General features: G+C 36.0%; 1 protein-coding gene across 7 annotated transcripts in view; it reads left to right on the plus strand.

The window, feature by feature from the left end:
• PPHLN1 (periphilin 1) overlaps positions 1-25,656 on the plus strand; it is a 73,638-nt gene that overhangs the window by 2,025 nt on the left and 45,957 nt on the right. For 6 of the 7 annotated variants that reach the window (XM_031589569.2, XM_031589572.2, XM_031589573.2 and 3 more), the window contains exons 2-5: positions 2,387-2,423; positions 3,766-3,857; positions 8,414-8,593; positions 9,037-9,098. In XM_031589569.2, coding sequence (XP_031445429.1) covers position 2,423; positions 3,766-3,857; positions 8,414-8,593; positions 9,037-9,098 — 335 coding nt within the window. In that variant the 5' untranslated portion in view covers positions 2,387-2,422. The remainder of the gene's footprint in view (positions 1-2,386; positions 2,424-3,765; positions 3,858-8,413; positions 8,594-9,036; positions 9,099-25,656) is intronic. The other variant, XM_031589574.2, reaches the window with a different exon arrangement.

The following is a 25,656-nucleotide window of genomic DNA, read 5'->3' on the forward strand; positions in this document are numbered from 1 at the left end:
AAAAGGCTGTGGGGAGAACTTACAGCAGCCTTCCAGTACCTGAAGCGGAGCTACAGGAGAGCTGGGGATGGACTTTTTATAAGGGCAGATAGCATCAGGAGGAGGGGAAATGGCTTTAAACTGGAAGAAGGTAGATTTAGACTAGATATTAGGAAGAAGTTTTTCACTTTACTGTGAGGGTGGTGAGACACTGGAACAGGTTGCCCAGTGAGGCTGTGGATGTCCCCTCCCTGGAAGCAGTCAAGGCCAGGCTGGATGGGGCTTTGAGCAACCTGATCTAGTGGGAGGTGTCCCTGCCTATAGCAGGGGGGTTGGAACTAGGTGGTTTTAAGGGTCCCTTCCAACCTAAACCATTCTCTGATTCTCAGTGCTGCAGGAAAGAGCTGCATTTTCAGTGTGTCTGTCATCAAAGAAACAATAGCTGGCTGTTGTGAAACTGGCTGTGAGAAGACCAGAGTCTTCAGCATCTTTCCTATATCTTATTTATACAGGATCATGTATTTTTTTTAATTATAATTACTTATTTTTTATTTTTTGAGAACTTTCCAAAACATGGGAAGGACAAGATTAGTCCATGTTTGTCAATTGTCAGAGTTTGTCACAGTAACGGTATAAAGCCAAATATGTTTCAGTAGCAGCAAGAACAGTACAGCTGCCTTGCCTCTCGATTTAGAGCACAATCTTGGTTTTATGCTGTATTCAAGTATGGCATCTGGGCTAGAAAGCTGCATGTTTTTGGAGCAACAATATAGATTCTATAGAAGGTTGATAGCATACACTGAAATATTCCAAACTCTGTGAAGTTGATATTTCTAGCAGTGATTAAAATTGATATCTCAAGAAAGTGTAAACAGACAAGAATGATGTGCAAAACATTGCAGAGTAATGGGCTGTTTTCACAGACGTCAGCTTTTTTTAGCTTGTTAATGTTCCTTAGGAAGAAAAGAAAAATTAACTGTTGATTGATGAAGAAAACTCACTTGTGTAGAAATCTGATGTTTAAGTGACCCGTGTAATCTTCATGATGAAGAAAACCTTTTAGTGTTAGCTCTGCTGTAACAGTGCATAGCAAGATGCAGCCTTGTGATAAGTGGAGCCAAGCCAACCTTGGCAGCAGGCTGCCATAGAGCAGCTTGTGCTGCATCCATCCAATGTCTTCTGTATACAATGATGTAGCAGCATTTGAGAAAATAAAGAACTTGCTATAGCAAAAACGGTCACCTTTGACCAAGATCAAAAAGAAGGCGATTTAAGTTAATATTGTGGGTCGTTACATTTCATGATAGTGAAGAAATATAACTATCTTTGATGTATGTGCCAATATAAGATGGTGTCAGTCACAGGGAAATTATGGTATGAAACAAAAATAAGTATTTATTTTTAATCTTTGTTTTGAAACAAGATTGTCCTGAGAGAACAGGTAATGTAGCACAGAAAGCTTGAGGTTGCTACCCTGAAAACTCGTTAATGGAATCTTCTCAAATTGATTTGAAATGTTTTGGCACATCATCAATATTATTAAAGCTGTATTCTGATTAGGTCACGTTGTTTAAGAAGCTTTTACTATAGAAACAGATGAGGTGTGTTCAGAATGCTGAGAAATGTGCTTTTCTCCCTTTCAGTGTGTGTGTGTGTGTGTGTGTACATATATTCTTCTTGTATTTTGGGAAACATCCTCACTTTCATTGGTTCCATCTAAAAACTGTCCATTTAGTCCTCTATATAAAAGCTTTTTTTTTCCCTTTTTTCTTGCCAGTTTTGGATAGCGTACTTGGTAATTGGTTGTCTTATTAATTGTCACCATTTTCTTTTTAATTGAAAATCTTCTTACTTATGAGATTTTTTTTTTTTTTTTTCATTTCTCTTTGCCTTTCCATTCTTTCTTCTTGTCTATAAAATTGTGAATATTTTTTTTTTCCTTCAGTCCATTGGTGTTTGTCATACAATGTTCTACCTTTTTTTCCATTTTGGGGGGGCCCAAGTACTAATAATTCTTACAAGTTTCAGTATTCTTCTAAAACAGTGATAGAAATGGAAATGTGGGCTGCTATCTCATAATCTGTGATGGACATGTACATGAATGTGGGTGACTGCTATCTGGAAAAAGGTCATAATAGAAAAACAAAGCTCTGAGTATTATTATTTTTTGTTTCAGAAAATATGCTTACAATATTTTTTCATATAAAGGTTTTTGGTATTCTGAATTTAGCTGACATTCATATTCTTTCTGAGCTGAGTGAATTACCCTGTACTAATCCAAACAAATTAAGAAGGGTGGGCAGCAAAGGGATTTAGATTTTAAATGTTTGGTTTACTTACAGAAAATTACTTTTTGAGTTTATATGCATTTTTCACTAATTTCAGTTGCTTTTTACTCTTTTTCCAGGTAATGGGTCTTCAGAAGCAAAGTCTCTAACAGAAAAGTGAGTATGCCAGTAATTGTTTTTCATAAGAATATATAGCTGACTTGGTGCTACCTCTGATTAGAGTTGATAAACCCCTTATCTTGTTGATTCTTGACAACTTGGATAATTGTCATTTTTATATAGCCTCATAAATCGATCTCCACGTATCTACTTTCAGAAAAGAAAAAGCTAATGTTAATCTCTCCTGAAAATATCCTGCTATTTATTCTTCCTGTAGATTATTCTTAATTGCTAGAGCCTGTTGTGAAAGGAAACTTTGAGAAATGTAATTCTAGCAATTTCATAATGATTTTCATCCATGTCTGTTTTACACTTTTTTGCCTATATAATCATCAGAAAGGTTTCAGCTCCTTAAATTTGTGCTAACACAGCATGACTAGAATCGCTTACAGTATTGGTTTATTTTCACCTGTTATTAATTTATTAATTTTGACTTTGGAAGTCACTATTTTTTTGAAAGAGGAATCTCCGTGATCTGCTGACTCTCAGTTTAAAACAAAAAATCTTCGTGTGAAGAATGCATTTAATTCCTGTATTCAGAACAGAGTTTTGTGTTAACTGATTACCAAATTGTGCCTTATCCTGTTTCCAAAAGGCCAGGATGATAAAATAAAGGTTTTATATAAGAAAGCATGAATTCTTCAATCTATTAAAGATGAGTTAAATTCATTTAAAAAAAAAAGTTTCTTTAAATAAGAGCAATAACAAAATTGCTGTAAGGTTTTTGTGTATGAGTTTATTTCTACAACTGATGTTAGAGTATGTAGAAATGTCACTGGGACTGTTTATAGTATCTGTAAATCCTGGATTTATTCTGATTATACTGCACTAATATCCAGTTCTTACACATAGTGTCAGTTATTTTCTTTTAAGTGAGTAACAGAACTCTGTATAAACTTGAGTTTGCCTCAGATTTCAGCTTTATTTAAAACCATTTTCAATCTGTGTGTAAACTATCACTGTTCCGGCTTATATTTCGTGATGAAGAATGCAAAGGCTTTTTTCATGACTACAGATTCTGACTGTTTTAAACTATATCTGTCATCACTTAGAGGAAGTTTACGTTGGTTGTTGGTATTGAAGAAGTTTTGAACAACGCTGTTATCAGAATTTTTATTTCTAGTGTTTTTTGCCTTAAATTAATTACTTACTCATTAATTAGTTTATATAACTAGACAGATTTATAAGGACCTCATTTAAAAAAAAAAATAGCGTACAGAGCTTATGTGTAATATATTACCTTGGGGGAAGCCAAAGAACCTTCATTTCTATGCTTACTATCCTCTCATCTATTCATAACAAGTCTGGTTTTGACTCATTGGTTTTTTATTGTCATCAGTGGCATATCGGAGAGATGAAATGTGGTCTGAAGGACGATATGACTATGAAAGACTTCCAAGAGAACGCCTTCCTCCAAGGTTTCATCCTGATGTATGTCTGTACTTTGTTTCTTTAGCATTATATCACTCTACTGCACCTTCATACTGTGACCTGTACCACAAGAGCAGGATTTTTGTCAGTTCTGAAGTTCCTGTTAAACCTTTACATCATGGTTGTCCACCATTTTGGCTCACCTGGTCCCTGCTTAGTGAAAAAGAAATTGCCTTGGGCTGTATATAAAATATATAATGTAATAGTTAATGTTTAAGGTTTTTATAATTAAAATAAATTAATATATATATATTTATATAAGATATATAATTTTAAGGAAGGCAACAAAAACATAAAACTGATGGACTTTGTTTTTGTGAAACTAATGCATCAGTTTCTGGTTTGATGGCAGTGGTTAATGAGCTCTCAAGGTGCTCATAAGAGATGATTTTACTCTTTCAGTTGTTCATCCTTGAAAATAGTTGTTCACAAATGTATGTGCTGCCAAAAAGTGATGACATGAATAAGGTGTGATTGTGAAGTGAGGGATACTTTTCTCTGGTGTGTCTTAGAAAAGTCTGGTAAAGAGGCGTGATCAAATTTTTTTTTGAGTTGTGCATCTGATTACAACTGTATACCTTCCATTCGAAACTTTACAGGTGGTGTATTTATGTTGACTGAAAATGAAGTCCCAGATGTTAAAAAAATAAATTTCAGAAATCTTGAAATACATTCTCAATTGATCAAAATGATTTTTGATCAATTTTTTTCATTGTTCACAGGATTCTGTTTAGCCATTGTATCAAAATGCATAAAATTATTTGCCGTAACCCAAGCTTGCTATAATTTGTTTTGTTTTGAATGCTGTTATGATTTGAAATGCAGCACAGGTAGTTGATTTTGATCTCAAAAGATGTGTGTTTAATTCATTTAAACGAGCAATGAATTCCACCCAGAATGCTAAATCTGTAGCCATTTTGCTACTTCACATTCTTGCATCAGTTCTCCTTCTAAGTCCATAAATGACTTGATTTTATTTTACTAATTGTAAAAATTTTTAGCATTTTAGCCCAACTTAGCCATCTTATTTCAGAAAATAAGGAAAAAAACAACAATGTCCCCATAATCGACATCCATACTTTTAAGGAAGTCCTGGAACTGGTGATGAGTCAATGACTTGGACTTTATGAAATTCACAGCTTTGATGACATCATAACATGTCACTGCATATTATAATGGGTTTCAATTTGAGTGCGTGTGCGTGATGGGTGTTAGCAATGCACTGTGCCCTGCCCAGTATTCTCTTGTTGCCTGTGTGGTTTGCAGGTGACTAATGAAACACATTACTGTTGATTTTTAGCAATATGAAAAGTTTATGATCCTGTGGGGCTGCATTACTAGCTGTCTGTCCAGAGTTGCATGCATGGGTTGGACATGCCTGCTTTTGCATCTTCTCTGTCTTAGTTTCAGTGGGACAGTATTGTTTTCTTCAGCGTCAGGTATGATGCTATGCTTTAGTTCTAGAAGAAAAACAAAGTTGATAATGCTCCAATCTATGTAGGTGCCTGTTAAGGCCGCACTGAAGCCTGGTCTAGTATTAAATGTGGAGGTTGGTGGCCCTGCCTGTGGTGTGGGGGGGTTGGAGATTCATGATCCTTGAAGTCCCTTCCAACCCTGGCCATTCTGTGATTCTGTGTGAAGGGTCCAAGGAGCTGGGAGGAACAGAATTAGGACAGCTGTCTGACTGAAGGGATTTTTCAGTGTAATTAAACATGTTCTTTTTAAAATAATTTATGGAGAATCAGGGGTCCCACTATATTGTCTTTTCCCCAGGAATTTTCTCATGTGTTCATACATCTCAAACCACTTCAGAGGTGGTAAAATGACTATTTTCAGTACTGTTCTTGTCACCAATGTAGTTTTCTGTTATGATGCTTACATACTAACATACTTCTGAGTTCTCTCTCATGTTTTCAGCTTCTTTTCTAGACACATACTGCTGTAGATAACTAGTTGCATAGTCTTTTTGGTCAATTAATGTGCTAGGGGTTGGCTACTCTGTGATGGTTTTAACGCTTTTTACAGACAACACAACAACATATGTACTTTTTCCAGCAAGCTGGAAATCAGTTTGTGTTTGCTTATGTTGGTTAGTCAGTTGCTTCTCCAGTATCAGCAATGAAATACAAGAAAAGCCAGAATGTGTCTTCATACTTTGTCTGTCTTTATATTTGCTTTTTTTAAAAAAATTAATTGATATTTGGCTTGACTAATGAATAGCTAATTGCTAACTGTTGTGGCAGCTACATTCCTGAATTTTTCTAATGTTTTGAGCTCTATAGGGACCAAATTATGATGTATGTGCTATGGAATTTTACTTTAAAAGTTTGAAAAGATAAGATGCATTCTTTTGCTTACACGGCTTATGTGGCAAGGTTTTTGTAGTGGGGGGCTTGAAGAGTTGGCCTTTATGAGAAGCTGCCCCATAGCACGTTAGGCAAAGCAAGATTTGAATCATTTTCTTAGTGGAAGATAGATAAAAAGCTCCTTCTCATGCAGATCTGCTGGTTCAAGAGAACTAGCAGGCAGTTTCTGTCCATGCAAGTCTTTGCCATTTTATCTGCATTCACATGCAGAGGTCTGACCTAATTCTTGCTAGGCAAGTAAAGTGGAATTATGTTATTATTCCTCAACCATATGAAAACTCTTAGTATTTGCTCATGGGTTAGGTATTGGAACTGGGACATGCCACTGATAAGGAAAGAAGTCTCACTTGTTTGAGAGAGGAAGAGATCGTCCTAATCCAAACCTGAATGTTAATTATACAAGTTTGGATTGCTATAGGAACACATGCTTTCAGAGGCTGGTTAACAGCAAAAAGTTAGGAGCACATCACAAAATCAAGAAACAATGGGTATCTTGAGCTCTTATGTAACTGTCCTGCTGTGATGGGGACTACTGTAGGAGATAAAAGCACAGAACAGTTTTATCTTAGCTTCAGAGCATACATTTTTTCAGAGAAGATATGTGAAGGTTGCCAATGAGGTAATGGTAGATCAAGCATTGTGGCTGCATGGTAATGTGTGTATAGTGTGTAATAATTTGCATCAGTATGGTGGTAAGCTGGTTTTGGATTGCCCTCTAGTGAGTCTATTGCTTGGTCTCTGAAATCAAAACAATGTTGTTTTCTTTTTTTGCCATGATCGTATTTTGTATTTTGTGAACAGAATGTATGGCCCATGGAAAAGATGACTTGCTAAAGGAAAAAGATTTAAAAGACAAAGTCTTCAGTTCATGTTTCCATTTGCTTTTTATCTGCAGTGGGTTTACATAATCCTCAGTTCTAGAGAATTGAATTAGAATCTTCCGTAATTGTGCAATTTGCCTTTAATAAGCAAAAAATCTATTTAATTGGTAAATGGTGTATGGTACTTTACTTGAAAATGTAATGCATTGATTTCTAGCAAAAAACCTGTTTGAGAATAAACCTGAGAGTGATAAAAACTGTCCATCTAATGATGATGATGATCTAATGAGATCATGAAACAAGGGCAGTCTTCACTATAATCTCTATAGTGTAGAAAATATTACTGATGTTAAGGAAATTAATTGTTTTCTAATAGGCTCTGTTTTAAAGGCATAACAGATGTAAATTTAATGTAGAAGTTGGAGAAATATGTATAGTAAATGCTTAGAAAATTTAGCTGACTACTTTAAAATTTCAGGATAAACTTAAACTATGTTGAGAACTTTCCCTTTGTGGTTAAACTTGCAGTACTTAAGGATTGCATCTGACTGGTGTCCAAATGACAACTTATTCCACTGTGAATTTGGCATGATCCAATGATCTTTGTTCTGGACTGCATTAAAAAAGGGGTGGCCAGCAGGGACAGGGAGGTGATTGTCTCCCTCTACTCAGTTCTTGTGAGGCCCCATCTGCAGTACTACGTCCAGGCCTGGGGCCCCCAGTACTGGAGGGATGTGGAGCTGTTGGAATGGGTCCAGAGGAGGGCCACTAAGATTGTCAGAGGGCTGGAGCATCTCTGCTATGAGAAAAGGTTGAGGGAACTGGGCTTGTTTAGCTTGGAAAAGAGAAGGCTCCAGGAAGACCTCATTGTGGCCTTCCAGTACTCGAAGGGAGAGTATAAACAGGAGGGGGAATGGCTGTTTACGAGGGTGGATAGTGATAGGACAAGGGGGAATGGTTTTAAACTCTGACAGGCAGGTTTAGGTTAGATATTAGGAGGAAGTTTTTCACACAGAGGGTGGTGATTGGTGACACACTGGAAGAGGTTGCCCAAGGAGGTTGTGGATGCCCCATCCCTGAAGGCATTCAAGGCAGGCTGGATGTGGCTCTGGGCAGCCTGGTCTGGTGGTTGGTGACCCTGCACATAGCAGGGGGTTTGAAATTAGATGATCTTTGAGATCCTTTTCAACCCAGGCCAATCTATGATTCTATGTTTTCTATGTTTCAATGGTCCTTGATGTTCTTCTGTACTTATTTCAGCTTTGAAATCATTATAATCCAGTATGTAGAAATAACTTTTTTACTTGTATATTCACTATACATTTCCAGATGCTTAAAGAAGTATGCTTTTATTTGTTTCATGGTTTAGGATGACTACCATAGAGTAGTAAACATCATGCCCAAGAAACCACCACTTCTTGATAGACCTGGAGAAGGGGGTTACAGTCACTATGATGATTACAGCCATGCTGAGTACAGAGACTATGAGGAGGGTCGCAGTTTTGCCAATGAGCGAAGAAATGTCCCACCACATCGAGGTGTACATAAGGTGATTCTTCTCTCATGATTATGGTGTTTGTCACTGAATTAATGTTTGAACACTGAATAATTAAAACATTTTTTTTCAGGCAGAGTGTTGTTATTACTGTTGTTCTTCTCATAAACTGAAATAATTTCAAGCAGGTGCTAAGAATTTACATTCCAGCAATGAAATTTTATTTTTTAAAACCAGGGCCCACTTACATGATTTAGAAATTTTATACCACATTTTTTTCTGTAGCATTGCAGAGTTACTAATTTTAGCACTGGTGGAGGAAGAAAATAAGAGGAGTTGGATGGAGTGGATAAAGGAAGTCTTTCTGTGAATGATGAATACTGTCTTTTCAACTCATTAAGTACTTTGCTTATGCAGTAAATAAGTATCATTTGGTAATGTATTTCACAGCTGATGCTGAGATGCACTTCAAACATTTGTCTCTGTATGTTTTGCAGGATGAGTCAGGATACAGATGGCCAAGAGATGATCATCCTATGAATCGTCAGACTGAATTCAGGTATTATATAATACTTCACAGTAATGCTGTGCATAGGAAGGTTTCGAGGCTGTCCATTCCAACCTGCTGCTCAAAGCAGCTTCTGTTACAGCAGAAAGATTAAGGCTTATTTAGGTGGAATTTGAAACTATGAAACTGCTGGGAAGCTTTATTTTTAAGATATTGAATGTTGCTTAATTACAAGGGTATTGCTCAGGTTCCTCTTCCTGAAATTGTTTAGGCATATTTGCTTGAAAGAATGTTGTGCACATGCTGTCATTCTGTTTACGGCGTTGGAAGGTACCTAAATGCCTGTTCTGAATATCAATATGCTGTTGTTGCAACTGTTAGAAACCCATGACCTGTTCAGGTTTCCTCTTATTTCCCCTGTGAAAATCCCATCTTTGCTACCCCAGGCTGTTGAATCAAATACAAGTTTTTTTATCTTATAAATTTCTTGTCTTTTTGTATACGTATGTATAAATATCCCTCCATGCAGTAAAAAAAAGGTTAATTGCTATTTTATAAATAATCTGTCTTATGAAGATTATCTCACAAAAATGTGTTCCAGTCTGTAGATTTACTCAGATCCTAGTCAGTTTTTGAATCTAGAAGATTCATATGTATGCTTAAATGCAGAAACAGAGAACAGTTCCTCTTGTATACATTTGTCAGTCTGCAACTTGCAGCTTATGTTTTAGAAGTTTCCTTAGTTAACCTTTCTGTTTCTTAGTATTACATTTTTTGTTCACATAGTAACATCAAAACTGTCATAACATCTATTGTGACTATTGAGAACATTTTTGTATGTTATCAAAATGGTTTGTAGAGCAGTGAATTGATGCTAATGTGGGAAAGGACATCTGTTCAAGTACCAGATGAAGTGTTTTCAAGATACATTGAGACCCACAGAATCACCAAGGTTGGAAAAGACCTAGAAGATCGTCCAGTCCAACCACCCACTCATCACCAATAGTTCTCACTAAACCATATCCTTCAACACAAAATCCAAATGTTCCTTGAACACCTCCAGGGTCAGTGACTCTACCACCTCCCTGGGCAGCCCATTCCAGTGCCTGACCACTCTTTCAGAGTAGTATTTCCTAACGTCCAGCCTAAATCTCCCCTGATGCAGCTTGAAGCCATTCCCTCTTGTCCTGTCACCAGTTACATGAAAGGCCAACCCCCAGCTCACTACAGCCTCCCTTCAGGTAGTTGTAGAGAGCAATATGGTCTCCCCTGAGCCTCCTCTTCTCCAGACTGAATCCAAATTCATTAAATCCAAATTAAATAAATAAATGACATGAAAGTCTACATTTTAATATTTGTTCAGTAAGAATAGGAAGATTGATGATAGTATCTTTAAGAAGGTAGCATATGACTGTAAGTAATTTAGTCATCTGTGCAATCAGTCACACATTTATCCGACTTCAGAGAATTCTTTGGTCTGTCTGATGTTTGTTTCTGTGACTGTAGTACTTTGAGGCCACCATACAGTGGAAAAATACCTGATCCATTTTAAAATTCACTTGGGTGGATAGTGGGTGGTATTCAGTTTATTGTTTCCTTGTTCTGATCTTGTTTTCTTAACTGGTGTGATGGGTCTGTAACTCAGGTTCATATCTATGAAATGCAGGAATGGTATTAAGCAGTAGGGACCTAACATACATATGTCTGCAATGCAGTTTGATAAGGGATTTTTTAAAAAACAATATATAAATGCACAGAATAGTGGCCTGCTAATAGCAATGACAGTAAGTGTTACAGGACTAGGCACTAAGCAACTATTCCTTTCATAAAGACTCCTCCCCCCAAAAAACAAACAACAAACAAACAAAACAAACCCTATGAGCAACTAAAATAAATAAAAACAACCCCTTCATATTCTGTAAGGATCCATGTGCTCTGGACTATAAACAAAATTACATTATTGGGGCTAGAAACAATGTGTTTTTTTTAAAATGTGTTCTATGTACATTGCTCTAGAATTTTTGTGTCTTTCACTGTAGAACACAAACAAAAAACACATGCACAAGGGAAAACAAACAAACAAATGAAAATGAGTTAAGGCCAGGCAGTTTGTTTTCACAGAGAACAAGAGTGGCACCCAGTGGTCAAAATGATTGTCTTAAATTCTTCCAGGTTTCTTCATTTAAGAAATGAGGACAAAACGTCAGCTCTTTTTGCTAAACGCTTCAGTGATGTGGTAGTGGAAGTTCCCCCTCATTCTATATTATATATTTCAGAATGCCTGACTGTTGCACAACTGCACTGCAAAGGAACTTGATAGATATATTTGGCTCAGTGGAGACTATTGGAATGTATTTGCAATTGAATGAAGCCCTACTGATTTGTTATATCAATAAGCTTTATGTCAGAAGTCTCTTCATACAGAAAGCACAGGAATACTAAGTAATCTTGAATGTCAAAGTCTGTGATCTGCTAAATTATATGGTAATAAATACAACTTCTTGCATATTGCTCACTATTGAGCTACATAGTAGATCTCAGTAGAGAAAATCAAACTTTGTACGTATTGTCTCCTGCACTGAAGGTGCAAATTGTTTTATGTTTCAAAGATATTTGCATTATAAAACCTAATATTCAGAAATGATTGTGCATGAAAATGCTATCTCTGGATTTGATGAAAGACACTTTGCAGAAGTTTTTGTGGAGTATGGATAAGTGGTGGTGTGTGTTTGTTTTTAGAAGAAGTAAAAGGAGATTTAAGATTACTTTCACCAGAAATACCTCTAAAAAAAAAGAAAAAAAAGCACGAAACATAGCTAGAATGTAGTACAAAGTGAGATTTGTAAAACTAAAGATACTGAGAGACTTGTAAAATTAATGGGTTTTCATAGTCAGTACAGTTACTGTAAATTCTAGAAAGAATAGCTCTTTTATTGATATAAATAACCAGAGTTGGTTTTTTTTGAGTGTTTTAAAAAACTCATTCAGCAGCTAAAAATCTGCTCTAAGAAGTTGTCAATGTTATGTTTAGCATTTGCTTCTAAATGTTAATCATTCACACTTTCCTACTTTGATTTTTTTGGCAATTTAACTGGTAAAGAGTAGTTTTTCATCTGTAGCTCTTTTCATTTATTTTCCCCCACTGTCTTCTTTCTTTGGAATGATGAAAAACATTACTTAATGTTTTTTTCCAAGTCAAAGAAGCTGCTTATTTGGAGAATCAAAAATTCTTAAATGGTGCAGAATTTTAGGGCATAGACGTTTTCTGTGTTGAGGAAACCATGTTAGATCTTTATTATTACTATTTTCTCCTCGAGCTCCTTGATTTTTCCTTAAAAAAAAGAAAGAAAAAAATAATAGGATGTGCTTGCTTGCATTGCAATTGTTCATCAGTGGCTTGAGCATTGTGCCAGCTGACCAGCAGCAATTCCCTGTGAGAACATCTCTGATTTGCCTGTGGTCTGCTATTGAACATAACATTGCTGGTACTTTCGCCCCTTTCAGTTCTTGAGAGTTGTTAGCCCTGTTTTATGCCATGCTCAGTGAATAGCTCTCATCCTGACATGGTTTCTTTTTGTGATCTTATTTTATGTATAAAAATAAAATAACTCTGAAGATTTGCTGGACATAGACTTCAGAATGAGTTCTTAGCCCTCTTTCTCCAGGACTGTTCACTAAGGGATTCTTTCTGAACTCCAGAAACTGATGTAAGTTGTGTAACCTTACAGTTGCATTTTGGTTTGAAGTTATGCACTTCTTGGTTCAATTCTAGTTGGCATGTATAATGAATTTTACATCAAAGCAGAATGGCTTAGTGTGCTGAGCTGAAAATTATCTGTATACGTGATGGCAGTTTTAATGTCTTGATCACTGCTGCTATGAGAATTGTGAAACTTAAAAATTATGAGGGGAATAGAGATCAAATAACATGACTTCTTTGTACGTTTATCTTTTATTGATGTTGATCACTCTTCTGGGACTGTGTTATTACTTGTCTTTAATGATATATCAAACTCATTTATTCAGAGTACTCAAAGGAATTGTTTTCATGCATGTCACATTTTTGGAGAAGCATGTATTGAAGAACTCCAGTGTTCCAGTACTTCTGAATGGGCCTCACAGGATTGGATCTTACGTACAAGTTTGTTATTATGAAGTGAGACAAACTGTTCTGTCTGAAATGCTTTAGAAGATTGTTAGCTGCTGTTGACTTCAGTCATACCAAATTTTAATCCTTTTGAGTGTTTGGAGCATTACTTCATTCTTTTTTTCAGCTGCACTGAGTTTCTTAGATTCAAATATGTGAAACTTGGCAACTTAAAAGGAGTAAGACTCATCTTCAAAGAGAAATTTCAAACTAAATGTAAATCCCAGCTATACAGACATGGAATTTAATACTTTAAATTATCTGAGGTCCATATTTTTTTCCATAAGCATTGCCATATTGGTAGACAGACCATTCTTTATCAGTAGTAATGGTGTTTCATGTTATATACACTCCTGAGAATGGACTTGCACATGAGATTTTGAATATCTCCTCGGTAGTTTTTGATATGAATATATTTTTCTTTGCTGAGGAAGCCAACTTACAACTTGAACTCCATGTATTCCTTGGTGGTATTTTATTTTTCCATATACTTTGTGAAATCAGGAAGTAGTCATTCTCCAGTCCTTAATACTAGTACATGTGGATGTAAAATGTTTCTGCTGATCTGTGGAGTGCCCAAGATGCATTTTATAATAAATAGAAATACTAAATTAAAAAAAATATATGTTCTCTCTTAGATTAGTAAAACATTACATACCTCAGCTTTTTAGAGACAGAAACCTTAGCAGTAAGTTTGTGTTTACTGAAGATCATGGGGAAACTTGGTAGCAAAGTGGGAGATAGAAGTCCACCAGTTGATCTCCGCTTCTGATCTCCGCTTGACCTGCTGTTCCCATGTAGTAATTCACCCTTGCAGTGCGTTATGTGGTGATCGGAAATTCTAGAGAAGGAGTCTAAAGATTGTACTTTACAACAAACATTATTTGTTGGCAGGAATGTTTGTTTTAAGCCAAAACCCTTGACCGGAGGAACTCCAGATAGAAACTGAGGGTCACCAACTCTTCTCTTAATAAAACAGGATTTAAGAATGAGGATTCTATGAGAGAGGTTTTTTTTTTCCCACAAGTGTTGCAGCCTAAGGCACTTATCTTTATCACTATGCAGTCAGCTTTCAGCTATGGGGAGTAGCTTGTTTTTTTTCCCTGTAAGTATTCAGTGAATGAAATGAAACAGCAAGCCTATTTAAATATTTTGTACTCATTTAAAACAACATGTTGTGTTGTGGGAGGTCTTTGAGCTTTGGATTTAGACTTTCTTGTGAAGCAAACTGATCTTTGTCTTGCTTATAGAAGAGAAATTTAGCCAAAGGGATTTATGAGATGGTGCTAAAAATGTACATAAGTTTGCTGTTCTGTTGCAATATTTGACAGGTCTTCAGGGACACGGTACAAGAACCTCATTCTTTATTAAAAAGCATGTGTGGAGGGAAATAAATATGGCAGTCACCCAAAGAAAATGGTCTTGTTTTTGATGGAGGTTGATAAGTAGAGTTCTAATCATATTCATTAGCACATGCCTTTAAAAAAATAAAAATAAAAATCTCTGCCAGAACATTGAACCTCTCAGACATTCAGGTAAACTACTAGGGCAACTTACGTCCATTCATACACAAAGTTACAGTTTCCTTATAATAGGTCATTGTAGTAGATTTTTTATACCTGTAAACTCCAGGCAAGGTCTTGTTTGCTGAAAACTTTAATTCAGAAGGCTCATTGTATTAATCTGCTGCTGAATTAGTTTATCTTGGCTTATGATTTCTTTTTTTTTTTGGGGGGGGGGGGAAAGAAGGGAAGTGGTGAGAAAATCAAATTATTTGGAAGAAGATAATAAGCGACAGGTAAATAAAAAGTAGATTCCAGTTTACATTTCATATATAATGTCATACTACACATTGTATCTTGTGCAGTAGATTAATTCAGTATTTTCTTAGACATGTTTTCTATTCCACCACCTTCACACTGATCTGTTTACAAATGGATTTTATAATTTGATTTTTGTTACTTGGCCAAAATTCTACGTTTCTGAATTCGTCATGAATGCTTTTGGTTCCTTTGTACCACAGGTTTTTCTTTTAAATGGATTTTAAGAGTTTAGTTTTTTAAAACTTTCCTCTTCTGGCTATGTTTAAGAACTATTTAGGGCTGTGCAGTATTGCAGGGCAATGCAATTGAAAGTAGGAGGATTTCAATTCAGTCAAGCCCATTTGTTGAACAAGGTTTCGATTGTGGAATTTTTGCGTTCCCACCCTACAGTGTAAAAATATGAAGAGGAGGTAAAAACATCCTCATGTTGTAACTGCATGTTTCTGCATCTTTCAACTAATTATGAGATTATTCTTCAAGGTGAATGCAGCTTTTGATTTCACCTAGTAAAAGTTGTTGAGTGATTGTTTCTAATTTTTAAATATTTTGTTAGTACAACTGTTGATTGTGGTCTTTGTTGAAAACCTGATTTCATTTAAATCCTTGTGGAATTTTTCCACAAGGAAAAAGAAAATTAAAACGTTATGTACTGGTAATTTTCTTGCTCTTTGGGGATCCTGAAGAACTCTGATACAGTTGCCTGTGCAATTTCCATCTCTGAGTTGGTGGTAGGGAGTGAGTGTTCAGACTTTAGTGTCTTAATATTATCCTATATTGATTGTTTAGTTTTTTCTTTTAATCATTTCTCCTGATGATCTTCCAAGGTTGATAGCATTCCAACTATTGAATCACAACCCTGAAACCTCCCACAGGAGTCTGAGCTGTGGTTTTCCTTCTAGCTGATGGGGGACTCCTTTGGCAGGTGTTGGTAATAGAGAGATCTGGCTGCTCTACTTCATTTTGGAGAGATGTCATGGAAGCTTCATTTTTCCTAATCAAAACATTTCAAAGTTTCTTGTATATGGGAATTGTCAAATTAGCAGAACTTCCCACTAACTGATCTATTTTCTTCCTGCCTAGCTTGTAAATTTTACAACCTCATGTGTTAGCTCTTATTCTTTGTATGAAACTTACAAAAGTTCTGTATCTTGCTTTTAATTCCCGATGAGAGTCATAAGAGAAAACTGGCTGAGCTTGTTTTTGAAGAACGTAATTACAAATAAGTGATTTCAGTTGAATTCTGTGTGTGGTATTTCATATGCTTTGATGGTCCCTTAAAATGTTTCAGTTACTTTTAGATACGGTCTCCATATCTATTGCAACTTTTGAGGTTTAACAAAGTATTTTCTGGTATAAAGACAAGTTGTCATAATCTTGTTTAAAAAAAAAAATAATTATGCTTAAAAACCCAGTCTGAATTGTTGAATGAAGAACAGCGAGGTAATAAAGTGCCTCTTAAGTATTTAACCAACAGTTATTAAACACCAATTTTAGTAACAAAGGAATTAGAAGTTTATTGCGGTTCTCAGCTGCTGTCATGTGTTCATACAGCTTGCTTTTGATCTCAACCAATGTTAAATGCAATGTTATATCTTAAGGAATTATGTCTTTTTGTGTGTAAAACTGTTTTCCACTGTGGCTTTTGTAGGATCCCACATTGGCAGAGGAAATCATTATTGTTATTTACATTTTTTTAGTAGTAGCATTTGCTGTTTACTATGCCTAATAGCAACTATGTTATGTTACATTTTATATATATTCAGTAGTTTGCAAATCGAACCAAATTTTTTAATAACATTGATCTGTTCCTTACGACTAAGTCACTTTTCTGGAATTTTTTTTTTTTTTCAGTGGTGTTTATATAATGCTAATGAACTGTCAGGAGATTCTCTGTTTACAGTGTACGGATAGGGCAAGATGCCTAAAGATGAGATTATGAACTTGTATACTGTAAGGTCTTAGCTAACACATCACTTCAAAGAAAGCTTCTGAAAACCAAGCCTGTCTGGTCCGGTTTTATAGCTATCATTATAATCAGGTAGTAGATGGTATGAAGCTAGCAAGTTAATACCCTATTGGGAAATAATGATGCAAACTCCCATAGATGGGATTTGATTATTCCAGAATGGTTTCCTAACAAATAGGTTGAAAAACAGCCCAGTACTGAGAAACAGTGAGGAGGGAAGGAGATGGGAGTCTCCCTTCGAGTCCAAACAACTACTGTCAAGTTGAGCTTCTATCTAAATCATTTGAATGACCATCCAACAAATTGACTTAATGGATATAGTCATGGCTTTCTCAGGATGAGAGAAGTGTTGTCACAGAGGAGCTGTGCATCATTTCCCTTAGGAAAACAAACCCTTCAACTGTTAGGTTCCAAGGAATTGTTATATTTTGAATATATTAAACGTTTCAGGGAATTTAATTTGCAGTAAAAAAGTGGGAACACCTGAGGAGCTTTGCCTAGATGATGTTTTTTTAAATGAACACAAGTTGCCTTTTTTTTTTTTCCCCTGTTTAAAATAAGCAGTGATGTGTGTTGTAAATTTCACTACAGGAGAGAAAATGAAAACAAATTTGGTGTTTTTGACGACATAGGTATCCTTTGCTAAGGATTCTCTTGCAGAGAGAAGGTTGGTATATATTTCCACCTGTTGCTGTGGGCATGTTATGATCTACACAGGAGGAAAAGTTTGCTAATAAAGCTACTCCATAATCTCATACTATTGGTATTATTTTGAAAAAGGTTGATATTTTTGCATGCTAATATGTTGTTCTTAACGTTAGTCTTGATGTCTGTTCATGATATGCATTTGCATAACCATCTAGGATTCTTTCTCTCATGTATGAAGCTTTGTAATTTTAGTTTGAGCTGATAACTGCAAGTGAATATTAATGTCATAACACTGAGCAGTGTTGTGTCAGCCATCTGTCTGAATGTCTTTTTCTCCTGAGATCTAGCTGAAGCACTTGTACGGTGTTAACTGAGGTCCTGTATAACAGTCTAGTATGCTAAACTATTCTTTGAAATTATTCTTCTATAATTTCAGAAGAGATTTATGCAATTTCACAAGTAGAATGGAAAACGAAGATACAATGCATTGACTTATCATTCAAACCAGTTCAGGTTTGATGAGGGAGTAACTCAGTATATGTTCTACAATTTTTATTGTAATACATGGATTTTCGTAATAATTTTGTGCAGGAATTGTGTTAACACAGGAGATTGAGGTTGAGATTGGTCATCAATGAATTACCTTCTTCAAACACTGTCTTCAGCTGCTGCTACTTTTATCCCGTGTTAAAATGCATCACTGTGAAGAACAGTTTTCTATTTAAAACTTTATCTTTGAATCCACATTGTTTACTCTGTCAGAACACTGTATTATTTTTAGAAAAAAAACAACAATGAATGTATAAACACTGACTTTTACTGCTGCTAACTTAAATCCTGCCACGGAATTGTTATGTTATTTACCATAAACAAATAATAGTCATGAATGCAGTAAGGAAGCTGATCCTTCTTACTGCAAAAATCTATTTCCACAGCAGCGAGACCTATCTAAGTTTGTGCTGCTCCAGTCTTTCCCTTTCTGCTACTAGTTCATATCTTTGTTCAGTGAGCTGTCACTTCACCGCTGATCCAGCAGAAACAATAATTTTATGCCAGTTCGATTGCCTGAGAGAAAATACGAATAGTAGGTTAGTAGAGAATGAGAGTTTGGATTCAAGGAAGGGTGGAAAGATGGGGATTGTAGGAGCACCAATTTCAATCAGTACAACTTGTCATGGGGCGGCTTGCTGAAGTTAACTGTTAATAAATCACTGAAATGACTGAAGGCATACAGTAGTGGCAGAAAGATTTTTTAATGAGGAGTTTAGCCAAGTAAGATGGCTCATCTCTGTATTAAATACGTTTAAGATTGAAAGTGCTGTTTGTACTATGTAGGAAATGGCCTAAAAAAAATTAGTTATGTATAATAATGTATGACTATTAATAATGCTAATGTACTCAATGGGAAAGGAAAAAGCATATTTGATGAGAAGGAAGTTATGTGGCTGAATAAATCTACAAGGAGAAACATCTGCCTTAACTCAGGACTTTCTGATTTTGAACAAACACTTGGCAGGAAGGAAGGAGATCAGAAAACAACAACTATCATTGGGCACAATAAATTTTTTCTTTACATTCTGATAATGTCTTCTATCTTGAGCAATCCAAAAGCACTGTTTGTTTGCAAACTGCTATTTAAACCTGCTGCTCAGGAGTCCATACCGTTACTACAAAACTTGAACATAAAGAAATAAAAGACATTGACATTACTGCTTCAGATCTCACTTTATTTAAGAATAAAAACATAGGAGAGACCATTTTTTTAGAGCTTTTTTCTGATGTAGAGAAAGTGTTGTTTTTTTTTTTCTTCCTGATTTATAGATCTCACTAAGGAGTTTGCAGAGAGGGGAAAAAAAAAAAAAAAAGCAAACAAAATAGAATACAGGTATTGTGTGTCAGTGTTGCTGACATAAGGAGTTACTACTTCCAAACCTGTTCCACAGCACGCTCTTTCCTATTGAAGCTTTGTCAAGAGTGCCAGAGAGTCGACCATAAGAGTTAATCAAATCGATATATTCAAGTACAGTACACTGCTTGTTGTTCTCTCTTATGTATCAGTGAACTAACGGCATCCTGCAGCCACACTGTTGGAAAGTTTTAAGAGCTTTTCTAGCAGATAGTTCATGGTTTCTATGTTCTTATATTTAAGAATTTTGGAGATGGTATTTGAGGAAAAGAATGACAGCTTACTAAATGTAATTCACTTCTTCCTCTGAAATATAGTATAGAAACACTTCCTTTCTTTGAGGTGCTCAGTGGGTGTACTGGTTCTATGAATGTACAGATGTTATAGTTATGAAATATACCAGAGAGTTTGGCTACATAGTTATTATACCGAAACAGAATAGATAGAATGCTTACCCATATCCTGGGCTCACTATGAAACTCAGGAGGAGGGGATCTCCAGAAGAGATCCTTCCCCATTAGTAGTCAGCTCTTAAATGGGTCTAGGAGAGGTGGAGCCAGGCTCCACCCCTTCCGACAGCACAGGTGAATTGCCTTCACCTGTGCTCCCAGGGCTGACTCATTGCTCGCCTCAGGTGATCAATCAGAGGTTCAGGCCATGATTCAGCAGTTCCCATACAACTGGTAGACAGATGTTTGCCTATATTACGTTGCTTATAAGACTGTAAGCAGTGATACTGAAGAATACTGGCGTGCATTATATGCTGTCCTTTTTAGAAGAATATGGTGCTCAGATGTCTGTCTGTATGTTTGTTTAAAACAAACAAACAAAACAACAGACTTTCTCTCACAACAAGAGCAAACAGCACTTCCACCTCCATGAACCCACAACTTGTTTTGTTTAGAAACATGGAAATATGAAGTGTGACTGTAAACAACTTTTATTTTACTCTGAAGTCTCATGTTATTTTCCACACTAATTAAGAAGATTTTTAAAGAAACTGTAAAATTATTTTGAAATTTCTGCAGAGCTGCTTCCTTTGTTTCACAGTCTGTTACTGTCCTCAAATACTTGTTCTCAATACCTTTGTGTTAACTTTCTGTAGTACTTGGGAATCTTTTTGTATCCCCCTCCACCAGTCCCACATCCAAAGTACCACAGGGAAACTTTTCACAGTTCTTTCTTTTGTTCTTGGTGCTTGAGGCAAAGTGACGGTGGGATCTGTGAGAGCCAATTTAGAAAGGTCTGTCCCGTTAGCACATTCTCCAGAAGTGACAATGGTAACCAGTTTCTGTGATCTGGAAAGGTATGTGAAGATGCCGTATCTTACTTTCTGTCTTCCTTCCAATTTTAAACGTACGTATTGGGATACGAGATTTGAGTGGTTTCCATTTTGAATTAAGTCTGATTAGGAATTGATTCACTTGCTACTACACTGAGAAATGTATTCATTGAGATTATTATCTGAACTGCATGGCTGTTTGGGGATGATACACTGCTCGTAAAGACAAGAGTGTGAAATCTGGCCCAACACCAGTGTCTGTTAGTAAATTATGTTATCAGTTACATTTTGTGTTGATGAAATTAGCACAAAAGCTAATTATTAAGCTATCATTTTTGAAAAGAAGAGAAGCCAAGGCTGCACACATTTAAATGTGGTTATTTTATCTGATTTGCTTCTAATTTGTCTAATAAAAATTATGTTTTTGCTTTTGTCCTGTGTATGGTTATATAAATGCGTTTGCTTTAAATTCTTCGGAAATTAAGTCTATGTTTGTATTGACTTTTCTTATTTCTTTCCTATTCCTTTGTCCTAATCTGTATGCTTGACAGTAGTTTATTTCTGTCAGATAATAGCCTGAGTTTAAACATACTTTTTGTCTGGGCTTATCTTCCAGTAAGTTTAATCAATTACATCATCGATGATAATAGAAAATATTCTTTACTAAGCACAAAGGGAAGTAATGTGATTTCCAGCTTCAGTTGAAGTGCATAGTTTGATTATTCAGATAATGGGCATGGGCACTTCTCCCTAATGTTGCTGTAATATTCAACTTTTTTCCTTCATCTGTCATGATATCTGAGGGGAAAAATGAGTTTACTAAATTTTATACTGACTAAGTTGCACAAGTGCCATCATTGTGGAGTTTCAGTGCAGCTTAAAAATTGTGAAGCATTTCTGTATTTTTAAATTTTTGGTATGTGGTTTGTATGTTTAACTGTCAGGCTTCATTGAGGCTCCCTGTTTCCTTCTGCATTTTTGTACAAAAGGCTGTTAACAAGATTACAATGACTAGACCAAATTATGCTAATTTCATTTAAAGTGAATGCAAATAGCATTTGCAAAGACTGCAGTTATTTGCTTGGCCCTAAAACATTTGAAACCAGTTGTCAGAAAACATTTTGGATTTTCAAATGAAGTTTGTTGAAGCCAGATGCAATTATGTATATCTGCAATGGTGTAATTTATTGTTTTATGCTGGGATAAATCAGCATAAAGATCTTTGGACAAAACCAAGGTATTATAAGTCTCTCTGAAGCAGAGCTGAAGTAAAGGGTTTGTTCCACAAACGTATGCTGCATACTTTGAAAGAAAGGGAATGTTTTTGGGGGGAGAGGAGGGTCTCTGGAGTCTTGTACCACCTGAATTTGCTTGGAGAATGTTAGAAGTAGAGGTGTTCTTGACTCCTCATGTTTGCTTTTCAGATGGTAGACATGAGGCAAATTTTGAGAAATTTAGAGGTTTGGGATGTAGTGTAATATACTTCATTAAATGTTTTCCATGTCAGGTGAATTGCGTTGTTAGCTCTCATAGCCCCTGTATTATCCTCACAGGGAAGGCAGAATGTTCTTTGTTTCTTTCTCTGTCCCTTTCCTCACATTGTATTTTGAGACAGAAAAAGTGTTTAGTTATGCATGTTGTCTGTTTCATCTTTTTGTACATAAATCCCATGTCTTAAGAGACGTGTACCGTTTCCTCAACTTATTTATAAAATTATGTGAGTTGTTTTTTTTTTAGGCCTATAAATGGAACATCTAACTCTTTTGACAACAGCAAAAATCTTTATTGATGAGATGAGATGGCCCACGTCGACTTTTCATCTGACTTCTAAGTGATAGACCGCATTGACCCATGTGTGACTGAAAGAAGATTGAGTTTCTGCCCCACGGCAATGCACTGTTGAGATTCCAGTCTTTCCTAGAGCAGTGTCAGATGTCCTCTGTGGCTGGGCTGCGTGGCAGACTGATTAATACTTGAGCTGGCTGGGAAAGAGGAGCCTAGAAAATCTCAGTGTGATACTGGTAGCTTAGGAAGGATGGTGAATGGAAATGCTCCTCTGCATTGTGTTCCCTTGGTCTCCTGGTACACAGACAGGTGCATCTTTACCAGGTCAGGAAACTGGATCTGACGATCAACGGAAATAACTTTCAGAGCCATGCTCTTCCTGCAGCTGCTGATGGTGAATGGATGTGTATGGCTGCTTATCTATAACATTTCAGGAGCCCTTCCCAGGTGATCAGCTTTAGTGAGAATTAAACAGTCACGTTTTGTAGATGTTAAAAATGTTAATAGTTTTGACTGCGGTACTGCTGAGAGAACTTAACGTGCTTTCAGGGCTAGGTGTGAGATGTCAATGTGAGGTATAGAGATAAGAGGAATCCTGTATAATAGGGATGAATCCTGTATTTATTATTAAAGAAAACAGTTCTATTTTGAAGTTGGACGTGAGCAAAAATTTTTAATCTCTCTTAAATATTGTCCCTTCTCAATAAACCTTTTGAGTATGTGTTGGAATCCAAAGCATGTTCTTAACTGCTTTGCTGAATTGGGGCCTTCATTACCAAATTGCAGGTGTATGTTAGTTTAAGTATTTAAGAAAAAAAACCTAAAACAATGCTTATTTTGTTCTGATCAGTGTGGTTTGTTATGTTAATGGAAAGCATCGCAAATGCTGTGCTGTTGCTATGCTGTCCAAAACAGGTTTAATATAGTTAATAGCTTGCATGCTCAAGTATGAGATTGTGTCCAGTGAAGAATTAACATAGGATGATGAAATGAAAATATAAATAAGCTCAGAATCTGTTTTTTTTTTTTTCTTTTGTGCATAATATTACTGTAGAATGAGATTTTAAAACATTTTCCCGTTTAAAAGTATGCCTCAATGATATTTTGTAAATTCTGGTGTCGATGCTAGAGTGTTTATGCAATAGCAAGGGCTCTGTAAACATTTCCATAATAAACTTGCATATATATAAGAACTTAGTAACTTGCTCATAAAAATGTGCTTCGGGCATAAAAGGGGCATACCAGTCTGCCACAAAGCTCATGCTTTTAAAATGAACAAAATCAAAGACTTTCTTATGTTGCAGAAATGTTCAAATGCAAAAAATAACATCTAAAATCTCAGAATTTACCTAACAGGCTTTTTCTCATATAGTGCATTTACACATTGAGAAAAACATTTTAGTGGTGTTGGCCAGCTGTTGACAGAAGGCAGCATTTTGTAATGTTGTGCACCAAACTGAATTACATCTGTTCGAGATTAATTCCTCTGTCTTGCACTGCACCTCTAAGAGCTGAGGTGGTTTCTTACGGTCAGTGTGTATTTAAAATCATTGAGAATGATGATGTAGTCAGTAAAGTACCAATTTTTTTCCAGTTCTGAAATAGATCATTAGAAACACACCGAAAAGAAAGTGTGCTGTATATAATCAATTCCTGATAAGCATATATATATATTTTTATTCTTTAGAGAACATATTGATCAAATGTTTATGGAGACTTGCTGGTATAGACTTGTTCAGTGCTGAGTTAATGTTTCCAATATTCTTGAAGTCTGAACTAATAATTTATTTTTTCCCCTTTCTCCAGTTTAGATCTATTGCTGCTTGAACTGTTCTTACATTCAGAGCAGATGAAGCTGAGTTACCTATTTTCAGCTGCATCTCACAGAACTGAGAACTCTTCTGAGTTTAATTTTTTTTCTCCAAAATTTAAGACAAATGGCTTTTAATGTTTCTTCATTAAATGTTTTCTTCCAGTTATTTCCTATTGGAAAGTCTCCAGTTACTCTATGCATTTCCTGGAGAGTGGTGTCCAGAGGTGGGCACACTGCTCTTAAGCCTCTCAGGAGAGCAGGAAGATTATGCTTTTGTATATTCTGAGCTGTTTAATTTGTTGGTGTAAATATCTGTGCTATGGCTACTGTATAGCCATAGCTATGCAGCATATAGTACATATACAGTATGTATATGTATGCTGCATGCATTGTTAGAGCAATGTTGAAACACAATTTACTAATTCTTTGGCTCTTTTGATGGCTGACTTGAAGGAAGAAAATATCCCAATAAACAGAAGAAAAGAAAGTTCAGAAAGGAAATGAAAATTGCTTTTTAGCACACCTGTTATATACAAATCTTTGTAACATTTTCTTGTTTTGGTATATGGTTTTTCATATAGACCTGTTAAATATTCTAAGATAAGATACCTGTGAAAGGTATGTAATCTATTAATGATGAAATAGTTATTTGTCTGTAAAACCTCACTTTGCTTCACTGGTGTTTTACTGAAAAACAGCGTGGCCAAGAGCTATTGATCTGCTCATTCTTCAGTTTCATGAAGTTTTTCAAAACAAAGATGCATTCTGTCTTTCTGATACTATATTCCATTTTGAATTTGAAAAATAAGCTGAATAACTGTCTGTATTTGTATAGGCTACGTGAATGCATCTTTTCCCCCTTTCTGCCCACCCCCCTGTTCCCTCCCCGATGATTTTTCTGTTGCAGAATAATCTCGGCGTTGCGTGTGGGATTTGTGTTGCGATGTGGAGGCACTCATGTAGATGTACTTTCCATGCAAAAAGTAAATCAGCACTGTATAAAACATGTTTGTGTAAGTGGCCCTAAGGGCTTGCATTATTACTTTGGTGCTACCTGTGTTGTTTCAGTAGTCCAGAACACCTTTGGCACACTGAAGTCCTTTGTTAGCCACCACAAGTATGTGTCTGTTACACACGGTAGGAATTGTACACTAGAGGGCTTTTTTCCTTTTCTTCACAGGCATAAAATTAGCTATAGCTGCATTGTGCTAAATGAGACCACCGGGTCTTTACTTGTCT

The sequence above is a fragment of the Phasianus colchicus genome, chromosome 1 (assembly GCF_987193195.1).
Source record: "Phasianus colchicus chromosome 1, bPhaCol1.hap1.1, whole genome shotgun sequence".
In the NCBI taxonomy this organism is placed as follows: Eukaryota; Metazoa; Chordata; class Aves; order Galliformes; family Phasianidae; genus Phasianus; species Phasianus colchicus.